Here is a 24,742-nt window from a genome sequence, read left to right as displayed (position 1 = left end):
TGGCGGATCCAGAAGGGGCTGCACCAGCGGGTGACCTCTTTATTTTTTGTTAAAACCAATGATATAAAAAGAAAAAAAGTGGGATGCTGGCGCCCCCTTTAATTTTGTAACTAGTGCCTCCCCTTTATGGAATTCCTGGATCCACCGCTGTGTAAATATTCTATTTCTTCAATTCTTATGCAGACTTCTAAAGAGGAGTTTAAAGTGACAAGGACCAAGGAGCAGGCAGAGCTGGAAGAAGGGGAAGAAGCAGGAGAAGATATCTCGTATGAAACGGCACTGGTGAGTTTTCTTCTTTTTATTCTACTGTAAAGCAAGAAATATTTGCGGTATGAAATTTTCGGAACTTGGAGCTGACAGCCTTTTTTTCATGGCATGGCATTATTATGAATTGCCACTAGCATCCAGTGCATCATTCATAGTGTAGACAAGATCTTTTGTGTGCCTGTTAAATTTGCGAATCTTGGCTGTCATGAAATTCATGAAATCAAAATGCATGGAAATTTCTGGTTTTACCGTAATGCTATGTGTGCCAAGGTGAACACCCCCTGTTTGCCAGATTATTCCAAGACAGCAATACTTGAGCACTTTTTAAGAATATACTGTATTTCAAAGCCATATTATATAACAAAGTTATCTCATAAGCAAAAGGGTAAACATTGCCATATGAAGATGGATGTAAAACACGATCCATATTGTGGGCCATGGTGTTTGAAGCAGTTATTATTATTTATTACTTCTTTTGCAGACCTAAATGCCAGTACATTATAAAAAAAAGATAGTTATGAGAACACCTCATTATTTATTGCAGTCAAAGTCCACTTCATGCTAAAAAGAGGTAAAAGTGATGTGTTTTTTATTGTAGTTTTGTGCTCTGGCTCGTTTCTGGGCAGTGGTCATCAATCAGGAATGCCTTTGTCATATACCATTCAGATATGAAGACGAGTTTGATCTGTCCACATAGCAGGACAATAGGGATATTTTGTATTTGAAGCTTACCAATCATCAGGGAGTTAAGTTTGCATGACCTCTGACCTGTGCATGACCTTTGACCCTAACTCCCGCTTGGTTGTTACCCTATACTTGTAGGGTATCAAACGCATGATCTATGGCTCCAGGATGTTTATGGTGGACCACGAATGGAAGAAGGCCTCGTTCCTGAGGCGGCCTATAGGGGGCACTTTTCCTTACGGACTACTCATGCCTAAGGTGAGTTTGTGAGAAACATGACAAAAATGCTTTTAAAACCTCATGGAAATTGTGGAGAAAGAATAAAAAACAATGTACACGAAGAAAAGCAAAGTATTGATAGCACCTAAAATGGTTGCCACTCTTGAAAAATCATCTACTTATGGACACCTTTAACCCTATAGTGCCCAGGCACCTAGCACCTTTGTTTGTCTAGCTCTCAGTTAACCCTTTTTGTGCCAGGGACTTTGGAGTGTGTGTACAATGGTATTAGTAGGGCAGATATGTAACAGAAATTGGTCGAAATGCTCACATCCGGCGGAAAGTATGAAATTTTGCATATAGGGGTATTTTGGGGCGCTGATTTCAAATATTGCCGGATCCAAGAGATCTGACCACGGGGTCGGCCGCCATTTTGAATTCCAATATGGCCGCCATTACAAAACAAATTCAAAGATCACTATCTTCAGTTCTGAATGACCTGTGGCACCAAAATTTGGTACACATGAGCGTTTTGACACATTGAATTTGATGACAGATTGATTCGGAGTGTCTGACAAACATCGAATGGCCGCCATTTTGAATTCCAATATGGCCGCCTCGACGAAATATTCAAAATCCCTCTCTCGATTTCTAAGTGGTGAGTGACCCTGAAATTAGGTGTAAACAAGTATTTTAACATACTGAGTTAAAATATTAACTGATGTGATGTGTCTGACAAACGCAACGCCTGCTATTTTGAATTCCAATGTGGCTACGGAGGCAAACATCACGACTAACATTCACGGGCATGTCAAAAAGTGCAGCAAAAAGGAAGCATAATGCACCTTTCACTGACGTCACAATGTAAATACATCAGCGCGCACTCTATCAGTTACAAACGCGTGCTCAATCAGGTAGCCTAATTTACAAACCCGAGATAGAGATTTTCAACACTCCAACATGGCAAATATGTATTAAATTCAAATTGGCTGCCGTGCAGCTTGTCAGACACATCAAATAAGTCTGTTGTTGAAGTCATCATATCTTCATGCTTTTATATATCAAATTCCAATGGCTAATGTCATTCAGAACTGAAGATAGGGATCTTTGACGGCGGCCATATTGGAATTCAAAATGGCGGCCGACCCCGTGATCAGATTTCTTGGATCCGGCAATTTTTGAAATCAGCGCCTCAAAATACCCATCTATGCAAAATTTCATACTTTCCGCCGGATGTGAGCATCTTTTTCACATATCTGCCCCACTATATGGGTTTTCTGTGCCAGCCAGCACTCAAAGCCCACGAAGGGTCAATCCCCCTTGACTTGTAATTAAAAGTTAGACAGCAAACTCAGACATAACAATGCCTCAGTCCAACAGGAAGGACATTGTACCACAATGGGGATTAGGGAGATTAGGGAGATTAGATAATCTCAGTTCATTGACAGTTAGTTTCCAGACATCTCTACCAGTCAGCAAAGAAATCTCTCCAGGGTTTGTCCAATTGACTCTTGAAGGACAGTAAGGGTTAAAATTAACTTGATGTTTAAGTGTGTGTGTGTGTGTGTGTGTGTGTGTGTGTGTGTGTGTGTATTGGTGTCTTTTCTGTGATATAATAATGTCACTGTCATTGTGACAGTGACCACCATGTTGTAAAATTATTCTGTCTGGATTATTTGAATCAGATATCATGTTTTCATTGTGCTTTCTTTGTTATTGTATGTGGTAAAGAAAAGCAATAATTGAACTGAATAAACAAATAGATAGAAATTAAGCATTCAGAAATCCTGTTCTGTTCAGTGATATTTTGCTCTAATGGTAAACATACACATACACACTAACAGAGACCTACTCACACTGACACAGACATCCCAGACCTGTACACTGCACTAACACAGACACTCTGACATAGACCTATGCACACACTACCTCAGGCAGACAGTCAGACAGACAGACAGATAGACAGACACAATAGATTCCAGTATGTTATTTGAATTAAGGCTTCCCATAGCACCACCAAGTTACCTGCTGGTGCCCCGTCGGCATGTCTCTTTGCTGAATCATTCATCACACACTGTCCCGACCTCCGCAATTAAGCTTGGTTTCATCGTTTCCACGACAACGAGAGGAAGGGTTAGTGATAGCATCAGTGATGGCTGCATCACGTGTAACCATAGAGACGGTTGTCAAATAGGATGAGATGGTCCCTGGAAGGGATGATAAAGTTCTTTAAAGCCCTTTTACATGCATAAATCATTAAAGGCATTCAGAAGCAATATCATTTTTTTTCAGTTGTGGATGAATTTTTGCCCAAGATATTTTCAATTAAGTAATTGCAGCAACACACGATATATATATATTTTTTTCTTTCTTTTTACTTTGCACTTTGTCTGAAGTGAAAGGGGAAAATGGAATTACACCTGTATATGAAATGTAGAAAATTAGCATTAACAGTCAGTTCATATGGTTTACATAAGAAGTATCCATTCTTCCAAAAATTTTGTTTAGTATTTGTGACAAAAGAAAGTGACAGGAAGTTTTACAAACTCTGGCAGTCGGGAATTAAAGCTGTCATTATATGATTGATGAGATTTTAAAGAGAAAACTAAGGACTTTCCACATATTATGTCACTTAAAGGACAAGTCGACCATCATAGACATGTGGATTGAGTGAAGGCAACAATATTAGTAGAACAAATCAGTGAAAATTTTGGAAAAATCAGACAATTCATTCAAAAGTTATGATTTTTTTTAAAGTATCTGCGCAGTCACCGCTGGATGAGAAGACTACCACAGTGTATGATGTCACATGCGTATGACAATATAAGGAAAATAAAAAGAGAATGTCACAAAACTTTACTTTTTGAATAAAGTGCACATTTCTTCGACTTGTTACTGATGTATGTTAAGGGTAATATTATTCCCCTTGCCTTCTGAAAGAGAGAAGTCGAGTTTTCTTTTGTTATGTGAGAAAAGTAAAGATATGTTGAATTTTCTTTATACTTTCTATATGTCGTTTTACACATTTGACATCACAGGCTATAGTAGTCTTCTCATCCAGTGGTGACTGAGCAGAAACTTCAAAAATTCATAACTTTTGAATGGATTGTCCAATTTTCCTCAAACCCTCACTGATGTGTTCTACTGATATTGCTGCATTCACAAAACCCACATTTCTGTGAAGGTGAACTTGTCCTTTAACTTTGTCATTACAGCCAATGGTATCTGCTTTAATGTCTTGTGCACTACCTGTACCTTTTTTTTCTTTTCTCTGTCACATTTATATCAAACTTTATAAACATTCCACATTCTTGTCATGATGATGATGATGCTGATGACTGAATGATGATCACCATTATCATGATATTTATAATGTTCTTTCATCTATATTGTCGTGATGATTGTGAAGGCAACAATGGCGGATCCAGGCGGGGGTGCACCAGGCGCGCACCCCCTCTTTATTTTTTTGTTAAAACAAAAATAAAAAGTAAAAATGGGGGGGGGGGCGCATACACCCCCCTTTAATGTGGTGCGCCCACCTTTAATTTTGTAAAGGCGCCTCCCCTTTACGGAATACCTGGATCCGCCCCTGTGGTAATGATGATAATGATAATGATTACCATTATCATTCACACACCAATTTGCAATATATCTCTACCAAGAATTGTCATCCAATCAAAAAATATGTAAGTCAAGGCTTCAATTTCATAAAAAGCTTTTGCCATCTCATTAAGCTGAGATGATCAAAAACTGAAACCTCAGGGCAGCAAGAACCAGACTGACCTAAAAATTTGCTGATTTCTGGAGATGTCGCTGTCACTCAATATTTCATTGACTTTGCCCAGTCAGCCGGCAAAATGCTGAGAGGAAGTTCTACCAAAGAGCAGGCATCACTTGATGATGCTATCAATGTTTGAACCAATTTGCTGGATGTATTTTATGTATGCGTGAACTCCCAAGGTGGATATAGTTCTGTTTAGGATGCTGGATCCATTAAACTAGTCTGCTGATCTAAACTGTACTTGACTTTTCTCTTGCATCGCACTTAAGATTACCCTTTGATGTGTGGATTTTAAAGTCACTGTTTACCATTAAATTGCAGATGAAACAAAAACCCAGCTTTAGTGCTTCAAAATAGTTCTGAAATGTGAGTTAGGGATAGAAACAACCAAATGGTGTAAAAAATGTAATCAGTATAATTAATGTTAAGTATTGTTAAATGTACAAAATGTGAACTACAGTCATAAAAAACATTATTTCCAGACTAAACTGTCTACAGTTATGGTCTAGTGAGAAAAATAGTGATATCTCCTTATATTTTAGCCTTTATTGGAAATATTTTATATAGTAGGATGTTCTGTGATACAACTGACCTACACATATGCATCAAATGTGATAACTCAAACATTTTTTGAAATCACTGCTACAATTGGTAAACAGTACCTTTAAGTCCCCACATACAAATTTGCCTATAGAGTACATGCCCAATCTATATTGCCTGCAAACAACTGAAATGTGTGCAAGAGAAGATTCAATCATCTCAAGTGTAACAAGGACAGTAATGTTTTTAACTTGTCGTACAAAATGTACTTTTGTTTCCGTGAACTTGAAAAAAATAATGGGTTTGCACTCTGAGACTATTTACCTTACAATAGACATCTGTTACCATGGTGCTGATTACCCTTGGGGCATTAGTTGTGTCAATACCGTCGTTGATGAGTAGAGAATCCATATACTCTAGCGGAATAACATGGGAATTAGGCATGCTCTAAGTAGCTGATCAAATAGTGCTAATTAGATAATGCGGGATAATTACCCCGAGTTAGGCATCCGGAGGAGATGAAGTTAGCTGTATAATGAGCAAGCCTACAAAATTTGTTGCAGTTAATAGTGATATGGCTTCATTATTAGTCATTGCCCAGTTGCCGACCTTCAGAAATCGATGATACTGAGAGTACAACATCAGTTGAGTGTTTGTTTGTTGAATAATTAGACATCAAGAACCATCCTATGAATACAATCTTCTTGTTCAGACACAGTATCAGTCCTGTCATCACCAAAATTTCAGTCAGTGCATTCACTGAATTTTCAATGTGACAGTGAGGGTAGCTCGTTAATGTCCAAGAGGGATGATTTAATATATTCAGAGGATAAAATTTCAGCCCATTTTGTCTGTATTTCCTCCTCTCGGAGACGCTGACAATTATATGCGCATGCAAACACAGCCACTGAATAGTAGCAAGTTGCAAAAAGCAGGGTTAATGGGGGGGGGGGGGCCTTAGCCCCACCGTTGGTACGGGACTATCCTTAGCCCACTTTCTGTTTACACTCGTTTTTGCCAAAGTGGGCTAGCCCCACCGATAATCCCGTACTATCTGGCCCTGCAAAATAGCAGGGTTAGCACCGCAATTGTGGTGCCAAGCAAGTGTAAACAGAACGAAAAAATAATCCTGGGCTAAGCGACGGAGACGAAGTCCGACCCTCACTGACCAATCAGAAACGAGGTAATCAAGTGCTGCCGGTGCGTGCGTGTATGTGTACCGTACACAGCGTAATCATGATATTCATGTGGTTTGGAAAGTATCGGGACTAAGAAATACGAGTGTAAAAAGGTCAATTTTCTCCTTAGCCCCGGACAAGAGCTTAGTACGGGACTAATTGGCGAGTGTAAAAACCTGAAAAAATTGGTACGGGACTAACGATAGTCCTGGGTCAGAGAAAGTCCGGGGTTAAGAAACACGTTAGTGTAAAAAGGGCTAAAGCCAGCAAATCCATCCAACAGTCTCATAAGTGTTGAAAGTAGAGTTGAATCAAAGCTTGTCTTGATGTGATTTCAGTGCACATTATTTTTGATGTGGTGATGAAAGGAGACATCATAACACATCAATGGTACAGAGCACTGCCTCCTAGACTGGTGTAAATATTTTGCTGGAGGATACCTCTCACCTTCTACACTCTCCCCCTGTTCATACAGACACAAGCAAGTTTATACCCAAAACTCGATAAAGAAACGACATATAAAGAATCATCGTATAGCCGACAGACCGTTCAGACGCTAATCTCGACCGTTCTGAAAAATGTCGTATAAATATGCAGTTTCCCGCTGTGCATGCTGTTATATGGTCATGAGTGACAGCTATGGGGTCACCTTTTGTGCGTGCTCCCATTAAGCCCCACCCAGTTATACCGTTCTGTGGTCGCCATATGTTCAGACGCACAATGGACACGATGGAATGCTGATTCGTTATTGAGTTCTAGTTCGAAATGATGCTCTGACCATCGTTTCGTTATACGTCATTCGTTATACGTTGTTTCGTTAGTCAGCGTTCAGACGTATAAATTCATCGTATAGCTATACCGTTTTGGTATAGCTATATGGTTCTAGTATCAATTTTTTTGCAACTGAAAACCCTGTAGGTATTTTGGAGGTCACAGCAGGATAACCTTTACAGCCAGGGTGTTTTGGATCATGTTTCTTATCAGTCATGCTCCACATAATGATGAAGAGATCTCTTCTCAACAGTGTTATATTTCTGTCATAACTAAATGATGTACAATGGTGTGATACTACATGTATGTTGTACCACTGCACTTGTACTTTGACTTAATTGTGTTTGGAAGATGTTTGAGTTGTCATGGTAACACATGTATCAAATATTATCTGACTTCAAAGCAGAAACATAGTTACGGTATGGTATATCACCATTAGATTTTTAGGGATTGTCTTTTATGTTGTGTGACACCCTAATTTTTGATTGCATTTATTTGTATGCCTCTGCCCTAAGAGATGATACTCTACATATTTTGCTGGGCTCTTATTTTCGCCATCTAGGTGCTATTTGCAAATTTAAAAAAACATGAAAATATAAATTCTGATCCCACACTGCATCCCACAATTGCAAATTTAATCACTCATAAAATCATCAGGAAGTCCCGATCCGAGAGAATTTAGATTTGCTAGACATAGTCTATGGCGTGTACAGTACATTATGATTTTTGGTTGTCTCTTCGCCTTTCTACCCATGACAGATCTAGCTACTACAATGAAAAAAAACAACAACAACAAAGAACATGAATGTTCATAGATTCAACTCTGAATATAAAGATGATAATGGGTTGCCATGGTAACAGACAAAAATTACTTGTTCCAAAGTTTGCATAGAATGTGTTTAGGAGCAATGACTGAATGAACCAGAGATATAATCCTTGTTATTGTTATCATTCCTTTCTCTCATCATCAAAGGATAAGTCCCGAGGATTACTGATAGCAGTACAGGCTCAACTCATTCACATCATTCTAGCAGGAGAAGAAGAAACAGGTCACTCAGCACTTGACCCAGCAAAGTGAGTGGATTTTAATCACATCCTTTCATCTCTCTTCATCTCTTATCTGTCTCTTGTCCTTCCTTCTCTCCATCCTTCCTTCTATCCCTCCCTCCTCCTCTGTCTCTCCTCTCCTCTCTTTCTTCTGCGAGGACTCTTTCTCCTTTAGAATAGAAAAGGAACATATTTTCCTCTTATCTGTGATTTTTTTTTGTCTTATTTGTCTTTTGTTCATATACATATATTTATATACAGTCAAACCTGTCTGTAGCGGCCACCCAAGGGAAACAACAAAAGTGGCCACTATAGACAGGTGGCCATTATAGACAGGTTGGCGGCCATTTTGAATTTCATTACTTGCATTTTATAATAGCCGAAAATACCGCATGTTATTCTTTAAAAAAAAACCAAATCAATAACAACCAACATATAAGTTTGCATGTGCAGCAGCTCTGCTATTATGGGGATTTTCGTTGTACAATTCACTTCATTTTTTTTTCATTGCCTCCTTCTATTCTTTTGATGTTAAAAATAATATTTCGGGCCTGAGAAGTGCTCTGGTTCATCCCTACCGGTTTGCATGAACGGGGTTCACGAGAGCTGAGTTCGATGGAGATTGATAATGTGTAAAATTTACGTAAACTATAGAAACAATACCCAGACAAGTACCATATTGTCCTTATTCAAAGGGACGTAAACACTAATCAGTCTGCATTTCGGTAACAGTCTAAGTTGTCATTAGGAGTTGTCTTTGCCTTTGTAGCATCTATTCAGGGCTGCATTACTGAAGCGTAGATCTAATCCAGTCAAGTTGGTGGTAAGACGGGTTTTCGTGGCAAAGAGCTGCATTAATATTTTGTCAATCATGTCTGTGTGATTGTGACTGAGCTAGGACTCGGTAGAAATCACGCAATGAACGTAAAAGACATCGTACTCATTGCTGATTTAATGGATCAACTCAGTTTCTTTGGCCGCTTTACGCAGGTTGATATTCACCACGGGAGACAAAATGAGAGGCCGCTGGCCGCGTTAGGCAGGTGGCCGCTATATAAAGGGTCTATAATACAGCAATTGCGTTCGGGGGATTTTTCAGTGGCCGTTATAAGCAGGTGGCTGCTATAGAGAGGTGGCCGCTAAGACAGGTTTGACTGTATATGAATATTTTGTATGTATATATACAAATATATTAATATATGTATATATATATATATATATGTATATATATGTATATGTATATTTAATATATGAGCACATATGTATATTTAAAGGGAGAGAGAGGGAGAGGGTGAATGAAACTCAGTGTGAGATTGGTATTAAACATATTTTCAGTTGTATGATCAGCCATCCTTAGTTTATTCTCCAACATGGATTCATTTGAATCTATTATGTTGACATGAAATTGTATGATTGTATGTATATGCTTCACTAATATTTATTCAACAATGAACTTGATTTGTGTGTTTTTTTGCTACAATAAGCCATTAATGGTTTGTTTATGATCCCAAATAAAATGAAAATTCTAGGTAATCGGTGAGTCATAATTTTGGGCTCATGTTTGATGTCCAATTCTACTTTTCCCGTCAGAGTGGCAGCCCGTCTAAAGCTGTCGTCTGAAAGGAAGCAGAGGAGAAGTTTTGTCGAAGCTCTGACCAGGATTCTCTGGCGGGCTGGTCAGGAGAAGAAGGCTAAGGTGGTCCTGCTCTACTCGGCCTACGCTGGTCTCCTCTACTCCGAAGAGAAGAGACTTGAACACTTCATAAAGACGGTAAGACAATGGCCCAGTGTCATCTTCATTCTGGTTTTGTTGGTTTAGTCTTCCAAGTGTTCACAGTCTATTAGTGCTTTCTAACATTGTCAAAAATTGAGCCTTCCAAGCATAGACTTTTAATTTTTTATTCTCTTGTACATGTATTATTGTATAGGATATATCCAGGGCTCAACATTAGCAGTAGCCAGGTGGCCCAAGGTCACTCAAAATTAATGTCAGGCCACCAAATTTCAAAGGCAACTAACATTTAAAGTTTATTGTTACATTTGTTTTCATTTCGGGCCAGTTTACTTCTTTTTTGGGCCACCAAAATTTCAAATTTCAAGATATGAGTGGCCCAAACGGGTCACCAAAGAAAAATATTATTGTCAAGCCCTGATATGATCCATAATTCAGATGATATCATCATGATGCATATTGTGCGCTTCATCATGATCCTTCCAATCCATCATCAAAATGGCTTGACCTCTTGTTTAAAAACCTTATGATAAACTTTAGTTTTGTTACTGTACAAATATTGCTCTAACACATTTTTCTGTGAGTGTGACTGTTTCAACAAGTGCTTGTATGATTTATTGCTCACTTTGGAACCTGTTAACCAAAATTTGTTTATGATTTTTGTGACTTGTAAACTGAAGGAAGGAGTTATTTCAGATATTTAAAGTGACATGATAACAGTCAGGTGTTTTATTCTTCAGAAAATCTTACGATAGAGTTAAAGACTTTTCCTCTTGTGAAAAGCAGTTACCCATTACAGGACAATGTGTTCTGAACTTTGAAACCATTAATATTTTAGACTGGCTGATATTAACTATAGTCGTCAGCTTTCATTTACCATACAAATTTGTGTCTATGGGTTTCTCTAATGCTGATGACTGATGAACCAAAAGTTGACTTTATTTGAACAAGTGCATTTTCAGTGCCAACACTTGAGAAATCATGATTTAACTGGTAATTATTACAGCAGAAAGGGGAGATGGACAATATTTCACCGCTTGGAAAATTATCCATTCAAGAGCAGTGCATACATTGTGGGAGAAAATGGAGTTGCCAGAATATGTGCAATTAAGCATTATGTCAATTGGAGATTTGAACAAACAATGAGTGACGGTTACCACATTAAGTGCTCAGAGTTTAGATTTTATCTCATAATTGTTTGTTTTTTATTCAGCATTTTGAAACATTAATAACAAAGTGAGTCCGGATGCAACTGTGGTTTGAACTAAACGAGTTTCAAAAGCCTGATTATGGCCCCAAAATGTTAAAAGCATAAATGTACCCCTAGTTGATTTGATCTGGTTATTCCCCCTATCATCCAGATTAAGGTCGTGGAGTGTGTGACCTATGAACGGCTCAGAAAGGTCATGGAGAAGCGGCTGCACATGGTAAGTGATGCCAGCTAGTTGTTGTCAATCAGAATTAGATGTTGATGAGGAGGAGTGGATTGTAACGTCATATTGTTATCATCTTGTTCACATACATGTGACCGCCCAGCTCAAAACCCACAAAAAAAATCACAGATTAGGATTCTCTCTGTAATGAACCAAAATATGTCATTGAGGTTGACTGACTCAAATTCTTGTAATTTGGCTTACCTGGGAGAGTAATCTTTTATCTCCACCTACTGTCAAAATTTGGCAGCTTAAAGCAAAACAGAAATCAAGATACTTATACTTTTTCTGAACCATATTTTTTTTCTGACAGGTGCTGCTTTCACTGTGAAATAGAGCATGTTTCATTGATACTCCTGCACAGCATCCCCATTTCTTCAAAGCCTCTTCTCTCCCTTTTCTATGAAACTACACCTCTCTTGTATTTCAATTGCTTTTAGAATAGGTTAGGATGGTCCAATTTTAGGAAGTTATCTATCATTTTGAGATCCTACTCTTTTTAACTATGTAAAAAAGTAGAAATTCATTTTGGCCTACTTCTTGTGGGTTTTGAGCTTGTTGACCACATATGCTCATCATTTTCATCTTTGCTAATAATCTGATTGTTCAATCTTTCAGGCCTTTATCATCTGTCTCCTTGCTTGAGTTAGGCATGGATGATGCATTAGTCTCCATTTTGATTTGATTTGTTGCTAAGGAATGTTGCTATGATGTTCTCTCTCTCTCTCTCTCTCTCTCTCTCTGTTTCTTCATCCATACCTTTACCTTACCTACTCTCATTCTGTCTTTTGTCTCCTCTTGTTTCAAGCTATCTTTCTGTTAGATACAAACAAACAACTGACTGAAGAAGAAAATATGAATATTGGTACATTTGCACTCAGCTTTGATACAACAAATACTTCTGTTAGCTGTATGTTATTGCACTAATTTCATTGTGATTTTGAATATTCATTTCATTTCTTTCTTTCCCTTATATTCCATTCTTTCCCATTCCATTTTACTCTTCTATTCCATTCCATTCCATTTCATTTCATTTCATTTTACTTGATATCATTACCTTTCATGTCTTTTAATTGCATGTAATCTTTGCATTGGTCTATTTGGGATACATGGAAAGTTCTGTTTTTGTTGTTCATTCACACATTATAAGAAGGATGCAATACAGAAAATGATCAAAAGACATAATGACATATGCAGACATACAGGAATATACATTTTGCCTTAGGTGAGATAAAGGCCATACTATGCAGATATCCCTGTAAACCTTAAAAAAAAAAAAAAAAACCTTCAAAATAACTACCAATGAATATGCTTACTAAATCCCATAGGCACCACACCCAGAGCCAACTTGTTGCTATTGCAACCAGAGGTAACTGATTATTAGTGTTGGTATATCTCTCCAGTGTTGTGGAAGGTCCCAGAGAAGGTCTTTATTGTTGTGTGTTGCCATGGTGATAAATACACATTGGTTTTTTCCATGTGGTAATATTTGTCAGTGTTAGCAGGATGCAATTGAAAACACAAAGATATTGGATTCCCCCACCCCCCCCCCCCCATCACTCAGAGGAGAACTGGGGCTCAATTTGAATTTTGTCATTGTCATGGTCATTACTGGAGCTTTATATGGTGATTACCTTTCATTTCAAATTATTACTTTGTTGTTGTTAGATAATTGTCAATTATTTCGAGTTCCCTCTCTCATTTAGGCTCTACACATGAGTATGCACACACAGAGTGTGGGGGATTTGCAGAACTCTTTAATAAACCATCAAGAAATGATTGATGAAATAGACAATACGTTTAGATGTAAGGTTAGTGGATGAAATGGAGATTAGACCAGGGGTCTACTTCATAAAGGTGCCAGCGAATATTATTATAAGTTGCAATAATTGCATATTATCGTATTTTGCAATAATTGCAGTCAACCATAGAAAGAGGCAGGAAACAACCAATCACCTGCTAGTAATTGCAATAATACAATTGTTGCAATATGCAATAATTGAAAACATCTTCATATAATGGCTCTCAGAGGCATTGAGAACTATTTATGAATAATGAGAGATCCAGCAATAATTTGTTGTTGTTGTCAGACTTGCAGACTGGAGTTTATATTTAATAGTGCATTAATTTTTGTGGCATGTTGATAATCATTTATTTCAAGTTGATTCTCATAAGGCCAGCAGTGTGATTGATGATAGTACATTGGTTCAGCTGTGGGTCACGGGATCAAAGGTCAAGCAAATATTCTAAAATTTCACCTGTTTTCCATGTTTTGAAAATGACTCCAAGTATTGTCATGAAAATAGGGGCATGATTACTAGGTAATGATTATTTACTAATCATGTAAAATTGTGGTCCTCACATTGGCAGTATGATTTGTAGACCTATTGGGAGAATAATGTGATATGGCGGAGGCATTCCAGTCGCCATAGTGACATTTCTAAGTTATATCATGCATTGACTCATATTCTATGTTGAAATAATGTTTTACATGTCTACCCCTGTATAATATGTTCCTTTTCTGGGTTCCAATTTTCCAGTTTGAACATCGAGATGGAGGTGGAGCCCTCATGTTTTTATACAGCCTTATCCTCTCAAGAACAATAACACAGTAAGCTACCACATTTATTATTCTTTTAATGTTTTTTTTTTCACAATAGAGCTGCCTTGTGTTTGTAGGCCCTGTGTGTTTATGTATTTCTTTTTGTCTTTCCTTTTTTTTTTTGAGGTCTTTGCCTAGTATTATTAGTAAGTAATTAGATATACGTTGTTGTGTATGAGAACACTTACAAACTACAAGCTCTGCCTTTGCGCTTCGGCATTTGATTAGCAAAGGAGTTCCAATACCTCCTAGCTGCCATTTGCCTGGGTCAAAGGTCAAGATGAAAGGATATGAATGAGTTATGATTACAATATGATGAGGGCTGCTGGTAGAACGTCCGAAAGTGATGTGGTGCTTACGTTTCTCTGCTAGACTCGAAGATGACCTGCAAGGGGACGTTCTGCTGACCGCTGATGACCAGTGCTCCCTCTCTCTCATCAATCTCATCCTCAATGGTCAAGCCACACCCTACCTGTTTAATGGAAATCAGGAATATGACCTCAACTCGAAACCTCTAGTAAGTTGTGGGTCAGGGTTTGATTGAATAAAAATGATAAGTTAATGTAAAACCGGAAATTTTCATGTGCGTTTTTTTTTATGCCTCCGCCACGAAGTGGTGCCGGAGGCATTATGTTTTCGGGTTGTCCGTCCGTCCGTCCGTCCGTCCGTCCGTCCTTCCGTCCGTCCGTCCGTCCGTCCTTCCGTCCGTCCGTCCTTCCGTCCGTCCGTCCTTCCGTCCGTCCGTAATAAATTTTGTGGACAGGGTAACTATCAAAACCTTTTAAGGTATCCTAATGAAACTTGGCATGTATGTGTATTAGGGGGTGAAGTTGTGCCTATCAACTTTTGGGTGCACATGGTCAAGGTCAAAGGTCAAAAGGTCAAGGTCAAATACGTAAAATTTCACTATTTCCTCCATATCTATGCAATGCCTGAAGATATTTTCTTGAAACTTAGTTTATACATGTATTACCCAATTAAGATTCTCTGGTGAAAGTTTTGGGTCATGAGGTCAAAGGTCAAAGGTCAAAAGGTCAAGTTAAGATATTAAAACTTCGCTTTTTTCTCCGTACCTTGGAAATTGTTCAAGGTATCTTCATGGAACATAGTATATATACACGTACTGACTGGCAGTTATTATCTAGAGAATCTAGGGTTCATAGGTCAAAGGTCAGGGGTCAAAGGTCAAGTGCAACACTTCAAATTTTTACTATTTCCCTCATACATGTATTTATGTAATGCCTGCATTTTTTTTTTTTTACACTTGGTGTATGCATGTATAGCCTAGATTATCTGGAAATTTTCTTTTTCTCTTTTTTTTTTGGGGGGGGGGGGGCAGGGGTTTGCCTCAAAGGTCAAAAGGTCAAAGATCAAGGGAAAGTGCTGAACTAACTTTTTCCTCCATATCTCAGAAGTTGCTCAAGTTATCTTGAAACTGACTACATATTTATGCATGTTCTGCCTGACAGTGATTATCCTATGAATTTTAGGGTCAAAGGCCAAAAGAAAATGGTAACAGTGTACTTTTCAATACAGAAATTACACTTTTTCTCCATACCTTGAAAATTACAGTATTCATATACTTATGAAAGGGTCAAAGTCAAGTTAAAGTCCTTGAATCCCCAAATACATGCTCTCCTATTCATCTATAAATTAAACCGAGGTAAAGGAAGGTGAACATTCAACACATTTGTGACAAACATGTAATTTCTATATTTTGCCAATATTGTGAAAATGTAATTATACACTGTCCACATGTACTATAGACCTATTAGGAGAATCATGCATTATGGCGGAGGCATAGCAGTCGCCTTAGCGACATTTCTAGTTTAAATTTTTGCACTAGTTTCCTGATTCACGAAATGCATGAAAATTTTCACTTTTTCAATAATATGCTAACAGTTCCCATGGCAACAACTAATTAAGCCCTCCCTTTGCAGTGGGAAATGAGAGTTTGACCCCAAATCAAAATCTCTCGTGTGTCCCAAGTCCAGGGCATCAGCAAAGCATTGACAGGCTTACAGGGACGTTTTAGCAGTTACTATGGCAACAGCTGCTTAACTTTGAATGACTTCTTGGTAATTGTGATGGTAATTTTCTGCTGCACATGTGAGGGGCTGGGCATTATTCATGAAATCTCATAAGTGGTAAGCCCTAAAACGGCTTTCATTTTTCATTATGTAATATTCATGGCACATAAATTCGAACATGCTGGAGTGGTACAATGTGTAATAACAAAAAAAAAACTAACAACATTTGAACATGAAGGCAATTTCATAGTATAGCTTCAGAGTATGTACATGCCCATGACTTTTTAAGTATTGTTATTATCTTGGCTACTACTAAAGACTGAATAATTGGTGCTTATTTTTATGTCGATGAAGGGCAATTTGTCAATCAGTTGCAATGAAAACAACTCAACACAAGAATTCATCAATTTGAAATGCGATTTAATTGTTAGAGAAACAGATTAGGTGAAGTTGCCCATTAGCTTGCGATCATCGATGAAATATCTGTCTATTGCTACTCTCATCAGTACTCATGTCTCTAAGTTTTCTAAATGCTGCATGTTGACCTTTCAGGCATTGCTGAAAATTACAAATCATCTATCTTATTGTGATTTTTTTTTAAAGAAAAATTATTTGACTGATGAGTTTTCTGTATTGCCATGGTGGTGAAGTCAACTCTGGCTGATTGGTGATCACAAGCTAATGGGCAACTTCAGCTCTGTTTTGTCTATTCTTCACATTTTGGTTGAATTGTTGCAGAGATGGAGCAAAAACTAATCTTTATTGAAACGGATAAATTGCATTACATGTAAACGTGCACTGATCCGATCAGTTTTTTAGTAGTAGCCATGATAAAAAGATCTGTCTGTCTGTTTTATTCTTCATATTGTGGTTGACTTCTTGCAGAGGTGGAGCAAAAATGAGTTTTTACTGAAACTGATTGATAAATTGCCCTACATGTGAATAAGCAGCAATAATCAGTTTTTAATAGTGGCCATCAAATCATGGGCATACCGACTTGGGCTTGATTCAAACCAACAATATCCTGATCACAGAGATGCCAAGTTAAAAAAAATTTATGAGTGCATGCGAATGTGCGCGCGAGCGAGGGTGTGGGAGGGGTTTTTCCCCCCTGTGGCCTCCCACGGTAGGAAGCTTGTTCAATTTTTAGCTCTTAATGGTGCGATCAGGTGCATACTTAAGTGACCATTTTTTGACTTATTTTGACAGACAAAGGGGAAATATACCTTCAATTGCAACTATCACTTTAATCTTTTGAGCTATGCTCATTATTATAGGCCCAAGTTGCAGACTTTACCCGATGCGTGAGAAAAATGGGTGTCATGCGTGAGATCGTGAGATGGTCCCTATAAATGCTTGAGTCTCACGCAGAATGTGTGAGACTTGGTAGCTCTGTGATCACCGGACAGGTGTTGTATCCACTGGGCCACCGAACTCCCACTCGACAGCCAGTGCTGGTTCTAATCCATATAGCATGCATCAGGTACTGTGTATTCATTCAAATCAGTGAATTCTTTTATCAATTTGTTTTTATTGCAACTGATTGACAAATTTGCCCTGCACATGATTTTTTTAATCATTTCTACTACTAAAACTTTGATTAATCAGTGCTTATTTACGTTGATGTAGGGCAATTTGTCAATCAGTTGCAATAAAAACAACTTCATTAATGAATTCATTAATTTGAATATATGTGAGTTTGTCATTGATCAATTGTTCTCTTTTTTTTACAGGATGTGGTGAGGCGTGGCATCCAGAAAAGAGCAGAAATTGGAATTCTGGTTGTAGACAGACCTGAGGGGAAGGATGCAAAAAATCACAAGAAAGTTCTGGTAAGGTGCAACCAATTAATGATGATACTATTATAGTTTTTCTATTGTGCATTTCCCAATAAATCTATCAATGCACTTTACATCCAAATTTGAAATCAAAGGGAAAATAAGGGTGAAACTGAGGGTGATAAGCAAAGTTCCTTTGGTAAGGTATTCCATGCCTTTGGCCCATAAAATGAGAAACTACACTCACCAGCCTTAGTTTTAACACATTGTATCTGGACTCCCTGTACCAGATAGAGTGTTGCATCTTGCATTGGCTGGTGACCTTAATACGGTGTAATGGTGCAAATTTGACCGTCATGTCCTTACTGTTGTCTGAATGCAGTAATCATTTTAGAAAGAATTGCCTGCCTTTGTAGAGTGAAGTGGTTGAATCGCAGTTGTACGGATTACATTAAATTTATAGTAGATGATAACTATGAGAGCGTAGACCTCCGCCAAGAAGCTACTTTCCACCCATGATCTTGCTCCTGCATAGAGATCAGTGATTACCACCCATAGGTATGCATGCTGAAAAATCGCCCGATTTCCCAATATAGAAGCCTTTGTTACGTTATAAACCTTCAGCTGCACGGCGCGCCTCACTCTAGGAGAAACTATGAAAACCTCAAAAATGCACTGCGTGAACTTTCAAGTTCATTAACCCTACCTGCCAAAATATAAAAAATCCTTCATGAAATCCATAAAAATTTCCGGATCACAACCAAAATTTAATCATCTATTCCTTGTGTAATTCTTAACCTCTCCTGCAAGTTTCATCTAAATCTGTGCACAACTTTTTTTGAGTTATTTTGCACACAAACAAACAAACAAACCAATGGTAATGAAAACATAACCTCCTCCCTTGGCAGAGGTAATGATGAGAGACAAAGAAACGAAAAGAGAGAGAAAGAGAAAGAGGAAAAGAGAGAGGAGAGATACATGAATGAATGAATGAATGAATTGCTTTATTGCTTTATTGTCCATAAAGGAAATTCTCTTTTCACTGGTTTTTTTACATGTAGTCCACATAGTGAACAAGACAAAAAATTACAATGACATATTACAAATTGACAAATTCATCATATTTCAAAGGTACATATTGCATGACATATAATTCTGCTTGCCCAATGTATACATAAGGATAGCATATGAAATAGACCAAGTATGGATAATATACAACTGTCTTGTAAATCAATTTTGGCCAAAAAGTTTTGTATCATATAAGTCATAAAAAGAAAACTTTCAATAATTGCTCATATAATGTTTTCGTTTAAAGAAAAAAAAACAATATAATATGATCTTTAATTACAACATATGAGTTTAAGTTACGAAAATATATATATACATGGTGAGATGTATGTGTGTGCAATAGCATTTGAGAGTAATATGAGATATAGTGTGAGTAAGGGTGGTATGTATTTTGTATGTGTGAGTGTGTGTATGGGTGCGCGTGTGTGTGTGTGTACCAAGTACACATGTACCAAGAGCAAAAGATTAGGTAAACTGCATCGTTTAAAAATTTATGTGTGTATATATGTTTGTTGATTTTAGATCCTCATCTACTTAACCTCCCCCCCCCCCCCCCACCCACATCCGATACCCTTTCCCTTCCCCTTCCCAGATTGGCAGCATGCTGAAGACACCCGTCCGCCCCATCTGGGTGCTACGACTGCGGGGGCGCTATTCCCTCTTCTTCTGCTGCAACCTGAATCTGAACAGAGACTGGCGGAGTGAGGCCAAGTTCCATCTCTCCTTCTACACTGGTCAGCCCGAGGAGAAGGAGGAGGCTCGACTGACCGTTGGTAGGTCTCTCTCACTTTCTATCGTTCTTCTTCTCTCCTTCTCTTGCTCATCCCTCTCTCTCCATCCCTCTCTCTCCATCCCTATCTATCTGTTTCTGGTTGAGGTGAGGATTTAGCTTTCAACGTCTTGCGAGATATTCAGAAACCTCTCTATGAGATGTCAAAGAGCATGCAATTCTAAGGGGTATCAAAAGTTTATTTGATGAAAATCGGTTTGGAAATGGCTGAGATATCTAAAAGCAAGGAGAAACAAAGGGAATCTAATAAAAGGCGTGGCCTGTCGCCTTTTATTATTATCACTTTTTTGGATATCTTGGCCATTTGAAAACCAATTTTCACTAAATAAATGTGGAATCCTTCTTAAAATTACATGCTCTTTCATATTTTATAAGAGGTTTCTCCTTATCTCACTTAGGAATGTTCAAATCATGAATCCCCACCCCAACCAGTACTGTACAGTCCCTGTAACCCACTCAGGGCGGGCTGATTTTGCTACAACACCCATTTCCCATAGACACCTGCCGGGGGATTATGCTCGGGACTCGTCCTCAACAGGTTAAAGCAGAATTCCAGGCCAGTTGCGAGTTAGTCTGGAAAGAAAAAGTAAAAATGTTACAAGCACAATTGTGAAAGTTTTATCAAAATTGAAGAATAAGGAAGTTTTGACATTGTAAAGATTTGTTCAGTTTTGCCAAACAGTTCTTGAACAGTTGATATGAACATGCACATGAGTGAGCTGATGATGTCATCACCTCACAATTGATTGCATACAAAAAATGAAGAAAATTCATTTTTTTTTGCCATAGAAGTGTATAAAAACATTAGGTTATTCCTATTTGAATAACTTCAAACTAATGATTAGTCATATATGTGATGATTGCAAACTGTGGCAGAATTGTGTTTGAACCAAAAAGACCCAAAAAAATGGGAATTTCAAAATCTTATGTACAAACTATAGTATGGCAATTTGTGAAGCAATGACATCGTCAACTCAACATTTGCATATTCATATTGACTGCTCGAGAAGTTTTTCCATGAAACGAGAGAAATTTTACGATTTCTTAACTTTCCTAGTTTTAATTCGATTTTGATTAAATTTTCAGTGATGTTCTTGTAAAATTTTACTCTCTCTTTTCAGACTAAGTTTTGTTTGCTAGGGATCGCCTTTAAACTGTCATATTCTGTCAGTATGCATAAGTTTTAAGAAGTTAATGAAGTTCCTGATATGTGTGCATATGTAATCTGCTGTAAAAGTGAATATTTTCTTGCATTTCGCATAACATGGACCAATTACCTTGTACCATAGTTCGTGCTGCCAGAGCCCTTAACTGCCTTGGCAGTGATGAGCTGTTTGAAATGCTCACTCAGTTGTTGTGACTGTCCATGAAATTGAAAGCACTCGAAATTCATCTTACGCAAATGAGTGCAAAAAAAAAAAGAATCAAATGGAAGTATCCATTTTCACAGTGTCCTAGTCTCTCTTAGAACACATTTAAGCAATTTTTCTAGAAATTTCCCTCTTGACCTACCATTGTCTCTCTTTTCTGTCTCTTTGCAATAGATATTAATGGGCTTAAAATGGCTTCATCTCTCTTGGATGGGCCATGCTTTCATGAAAAATTCATCTGAATGAAGTCGTCGCCTAATGAGATGGGGTCTAGGTCTCAATGTGAACGATGTTACACAAGTAATATTGGGATTACGGTATGTCTCCGGTGGCAAGGGATGTAGTGGAGGTCACCTGCACATTTACCGTGTAATGGAAATTAATGATGCATAAGGTTGAAATGATGCATCTGTGATAGGGAAGAATGAGCGCATCCATACAGTTGCTGGAAAAGAGACATTGGAGGTCATTTGTCTGCATATGTTTTCTTCAATGCCACAGATTCAAGGATCAGATTACGAGATGAGAAGAAGAGAGATGATAAGGTTATACCGGTGGTCGATGAGTGCATCAAGGACAGGTGAGTGATTTCAATCTTGTTCCCCTCTTTATCTGTCCTTCTATCTGTCTGTCTATCTGTATCTCTCCATCTATCTATCTTTCTCCTCTTTCATGTTCTGTCCATCACATTTCCCACAATCCTTGCCTCTTCTTTTCAACTTGTTAATGCCTCTGTTTTAAGGGAGAATAAAACCAAAATAAATGTTCATTGAGGGAATGCAGGAATATTAGTAGAACACATCAGCAAAGTTTGAGGAAATCCAGACAGTCCATTCAAAAGTTATGAAGTTTTAAAGGGATGGTACAGTATTGGTGGAGACGAGAATTGGGCTTTTAACTTTAAAAAAAGAAAAGAAAACACTTATGATAATAGTACGGAGCATACCATTTTAAGAGGAATTCAAAATTTATTTGATGAAGATCAGGTTTGGAATGGCTGAAACATCCAAAAACAAAGTAAAACAAAGTGATCGTAATAAAGTGTGGGTCCCACACTTTATTAGAATTGCTCTTTTTTGGATATCTCAGCCATTTCAAAACCAATTTTCATCAAATAAACATTGAATTCCTCATAGAATTACATGCTCTTTCATATTTCATAAGAGGTTTCTCATTATCTCACCAAAAAATGTTAGAAACCTTAAATTAGGTCTCAACCAAAACTATGCGAGCCCTTTAAAGTTTCAGTGCCACCATTGCTGGATAAGTAGACTACATCATTTTTTGACATCATGTGTGGACAATGATATAAAGATAAAGAAATTCAACATACTTTTACATTTGTAGCATAAAGAAAGAGCAGTTGATTTTCTCTTTCAGAAAGCAGGGGAATAATATTACCCCTAAAAATGTCAGTTACATGTCAACAGAAATGGTACTTTCATAAAAAAAGACATCTTGTGGAATTCTCTTTGTGTTTTCTTTATATCGCTGTCCATACATGACGTCACAAGGTGATTTCTGTCCTGCCTTTTGTCAGGTTTATATAAGCTTCTGACCATATGGGCATTGAGAAGGAAGGGATCCCTGGGATCAACATGTACTAAGGTTTTCATAGCTCTCTTAGTGAAAGCACTGGTCTAGCAATCTGGAGGTTTCAGGTTCAAAATCTGGATGGAATCCCATTTTCTTTGCTCTTTTTTCAGTTGTATTATTATTATCATAATTATTATCATAATTATTATTATTATCATTATTATCATTATTATCATTATTATTATTATTGTTATTATTATATTATTATCATTATTATTATTATTATTATTATTATTATTATTATTATTATTATTATTATTATTATTATTATTATTATTATTATTATCTTTATTATCATTATTATTATTATTATTATTACTATTATTATATATTTCTAGTCACTTTCTCCTTGTTTGTATTTATTGATTACTTCTAGAGTGACAACTGAGCAACATTGATGTGTATAAATGTTTGATAAAAGCATTTTGTATTAAAAGAATTACTCCATGAATGACAAAAATGTTCTTATCTCTTTGACCGATTGCAGGTGGCCAGGTGCTAATGTCGACTGGAATGGAACACCTCCGTTTTATTGATCAACTGCTCAATTGACGTGGACGTATCCAATCTTATCATGTATTGGATCTCCTAGCCGTACAATCAGAGATGACATGATGAAATTGTTGTCATTGTCTATGCCTTCTGAACATCATTCTGCCAAAGGAACAATGTTAGTTGTTTGCTTGACCACTTTTGTTCCGATACATGTGAATGCCCCAGATCCATAGCAGCAGCAGTTTTTTTATTTCTTACTCTCTAGACTGCTCATTCTTTGTATGTGAGTGTTTGGCAACTTGACACTTTTTGGAGCATTTATATGGGACATCCATATCTGCAATCTTGTTTTGTTTTGTTTGTTGTTTGTTTTTGTTTATTTTTTTACAGAAAGTTGGTTGTTCTGTGCAATGAATGCAACAAATCAAGCGAATCAAAATGACCCACAATGTAGATGTGATAACAGTGCATCTAATTTTGATCCTTGTTTTATAGTCTGTCACCATGCTGGCTGCTTAGCATCCTTGATTTGATTTGATTTGATTTGATTTATTTTTCCAGAATAGTCATAAGTGATAAACAAATGAAACAACATAAAAAAAAAAAATAACAAAAATGTGAAGACGCAATATATTACAACAGTTCTTTTTGAACTGGCAAAAATTATGCAATAGGTTATCATGTAGGGAAAAATTAAACTGTAAGAAATTGCAAATATCAAAACTGTCATTCACAGCCCATAATCATGCCAGCCTGATTGATTTAGTTAACTATCAATTTCTGGATTGCCTTGCATTTCAACTTTCCATTTTTTTAGTAAACCTTTAATTTTCAGTAGTTTTATGCAGACCACCTCTTATTTTTATTTTTTTCTTTCCTTTGTGGGGCTTGGGTTGGGACAGCTGTAGTTTGTATGACTGCATTTAAGATTCATGGAAATGCATAACAATTCTTGATGCGGTGCTCATCTTGTTTAAAATGAAATGTAAAAAGAAATGAAATGAAATGCATTGAGAATGCCTAAACTTTTTAATTTTGAACACTTTGTAACAGTGTCCCCATTGCCTTTTTGTTTATGGAATCCGAAATCTGGCTCTGATTTAAAGTCCTCACACTTTCATCACATTCATTCCTATTTGATTTCAGTACTTTATAGATATTTATATCTTATTGTGATCAAATTGTTATTTGTGATCAAATTGCTGTTTATTGCTCTAGGTTAACAAAGCTGAGTTGAATACATTTTCTCTTTATTGATCAAAGAATACAAATGTTATCTTAACCTAGAGATGTGTTTGAGTAGCAAACAGTATTTTTTGTTTTCATTTGAGGTCTTTTGGTTTTTATCTGGCTGTGGGAAT

General features: G+C 37.3%; 1 protein-coding gene across 1 annotated transcript in view; it reads left to right on the top strand.

Annotated features, from left to right (window-relative positions):
• Positions 1–23,890, top strand: part of LOC139727558 (inactive ubiquitin carboxyl-terminal hydrolase MINDY-4B-like) — a 33,053-nt gene extending 9,163 nt beyond the window's left edge. Inside the window, exons 3-13 of the mRNA XM_071638540.1 lie at positions 184–282; positions 1,090–1,209; positions 8,414–8,514; positions 10,078–10,258; positions 11,581–11,646; positions 14,193–14,263; positions 14,627–14,771; positions 18,018–18,116; positions 19,723–19,903; positions 21,792–21,870; positions 23,374–23,890. Of these exons, the coding sequence (XP_071494641.1) occupies positions 184–282; positions 1,090–1,209; positions 8,414–8,514; positions 10,078–10,258; positions 11,581–11,646; positions 14,193–14,263; positions 14,627–14,771; positions 18,018–18,116; positions 19,723–19,903; positions 21,792–21,870; positions 23,374–23,422 (1,191 nt within the window). The 3' untranslated portion in view covers positions 23,423–23,890. The remainder of the gene's footprint in view (positions 1–183; positions 283–1,089; positions 1,210–8,413; positions 8,515–10,077; positions 10,259–11,580; positions 11,647–14,192; positions 14,264–14,626; positions 14,772–18,017; positions 18,117–19,722; positions 19,904–21,791; positions 21,871–23,373) is intronic.
• The last annotated feature ends 852 nt before the right edge of the window (positions 23,891–24,742 follow it).

Source organism: Diadema antillarum, unplaced genomic scaffold (genome assembly GCF_040938485.1).
Source record: "Diadema antillarum isolate AM-2024a unplaced genomic scaffold, OU_Dant_1.0 seq00000136_RagTag, whole genome shotgun sequence".
Lineage (NCBI taxonomy): Eukaryota > Metazoa > Echinodermata > Echinoidea > Diadematoida > Diadematidae > Diadema > Diadema antillarum.
The sequence above is the reverse complement of the archived record's forward strand: the minus strand, read 5'-3'. Positions and strand labels throughout refer to the sequence as shown.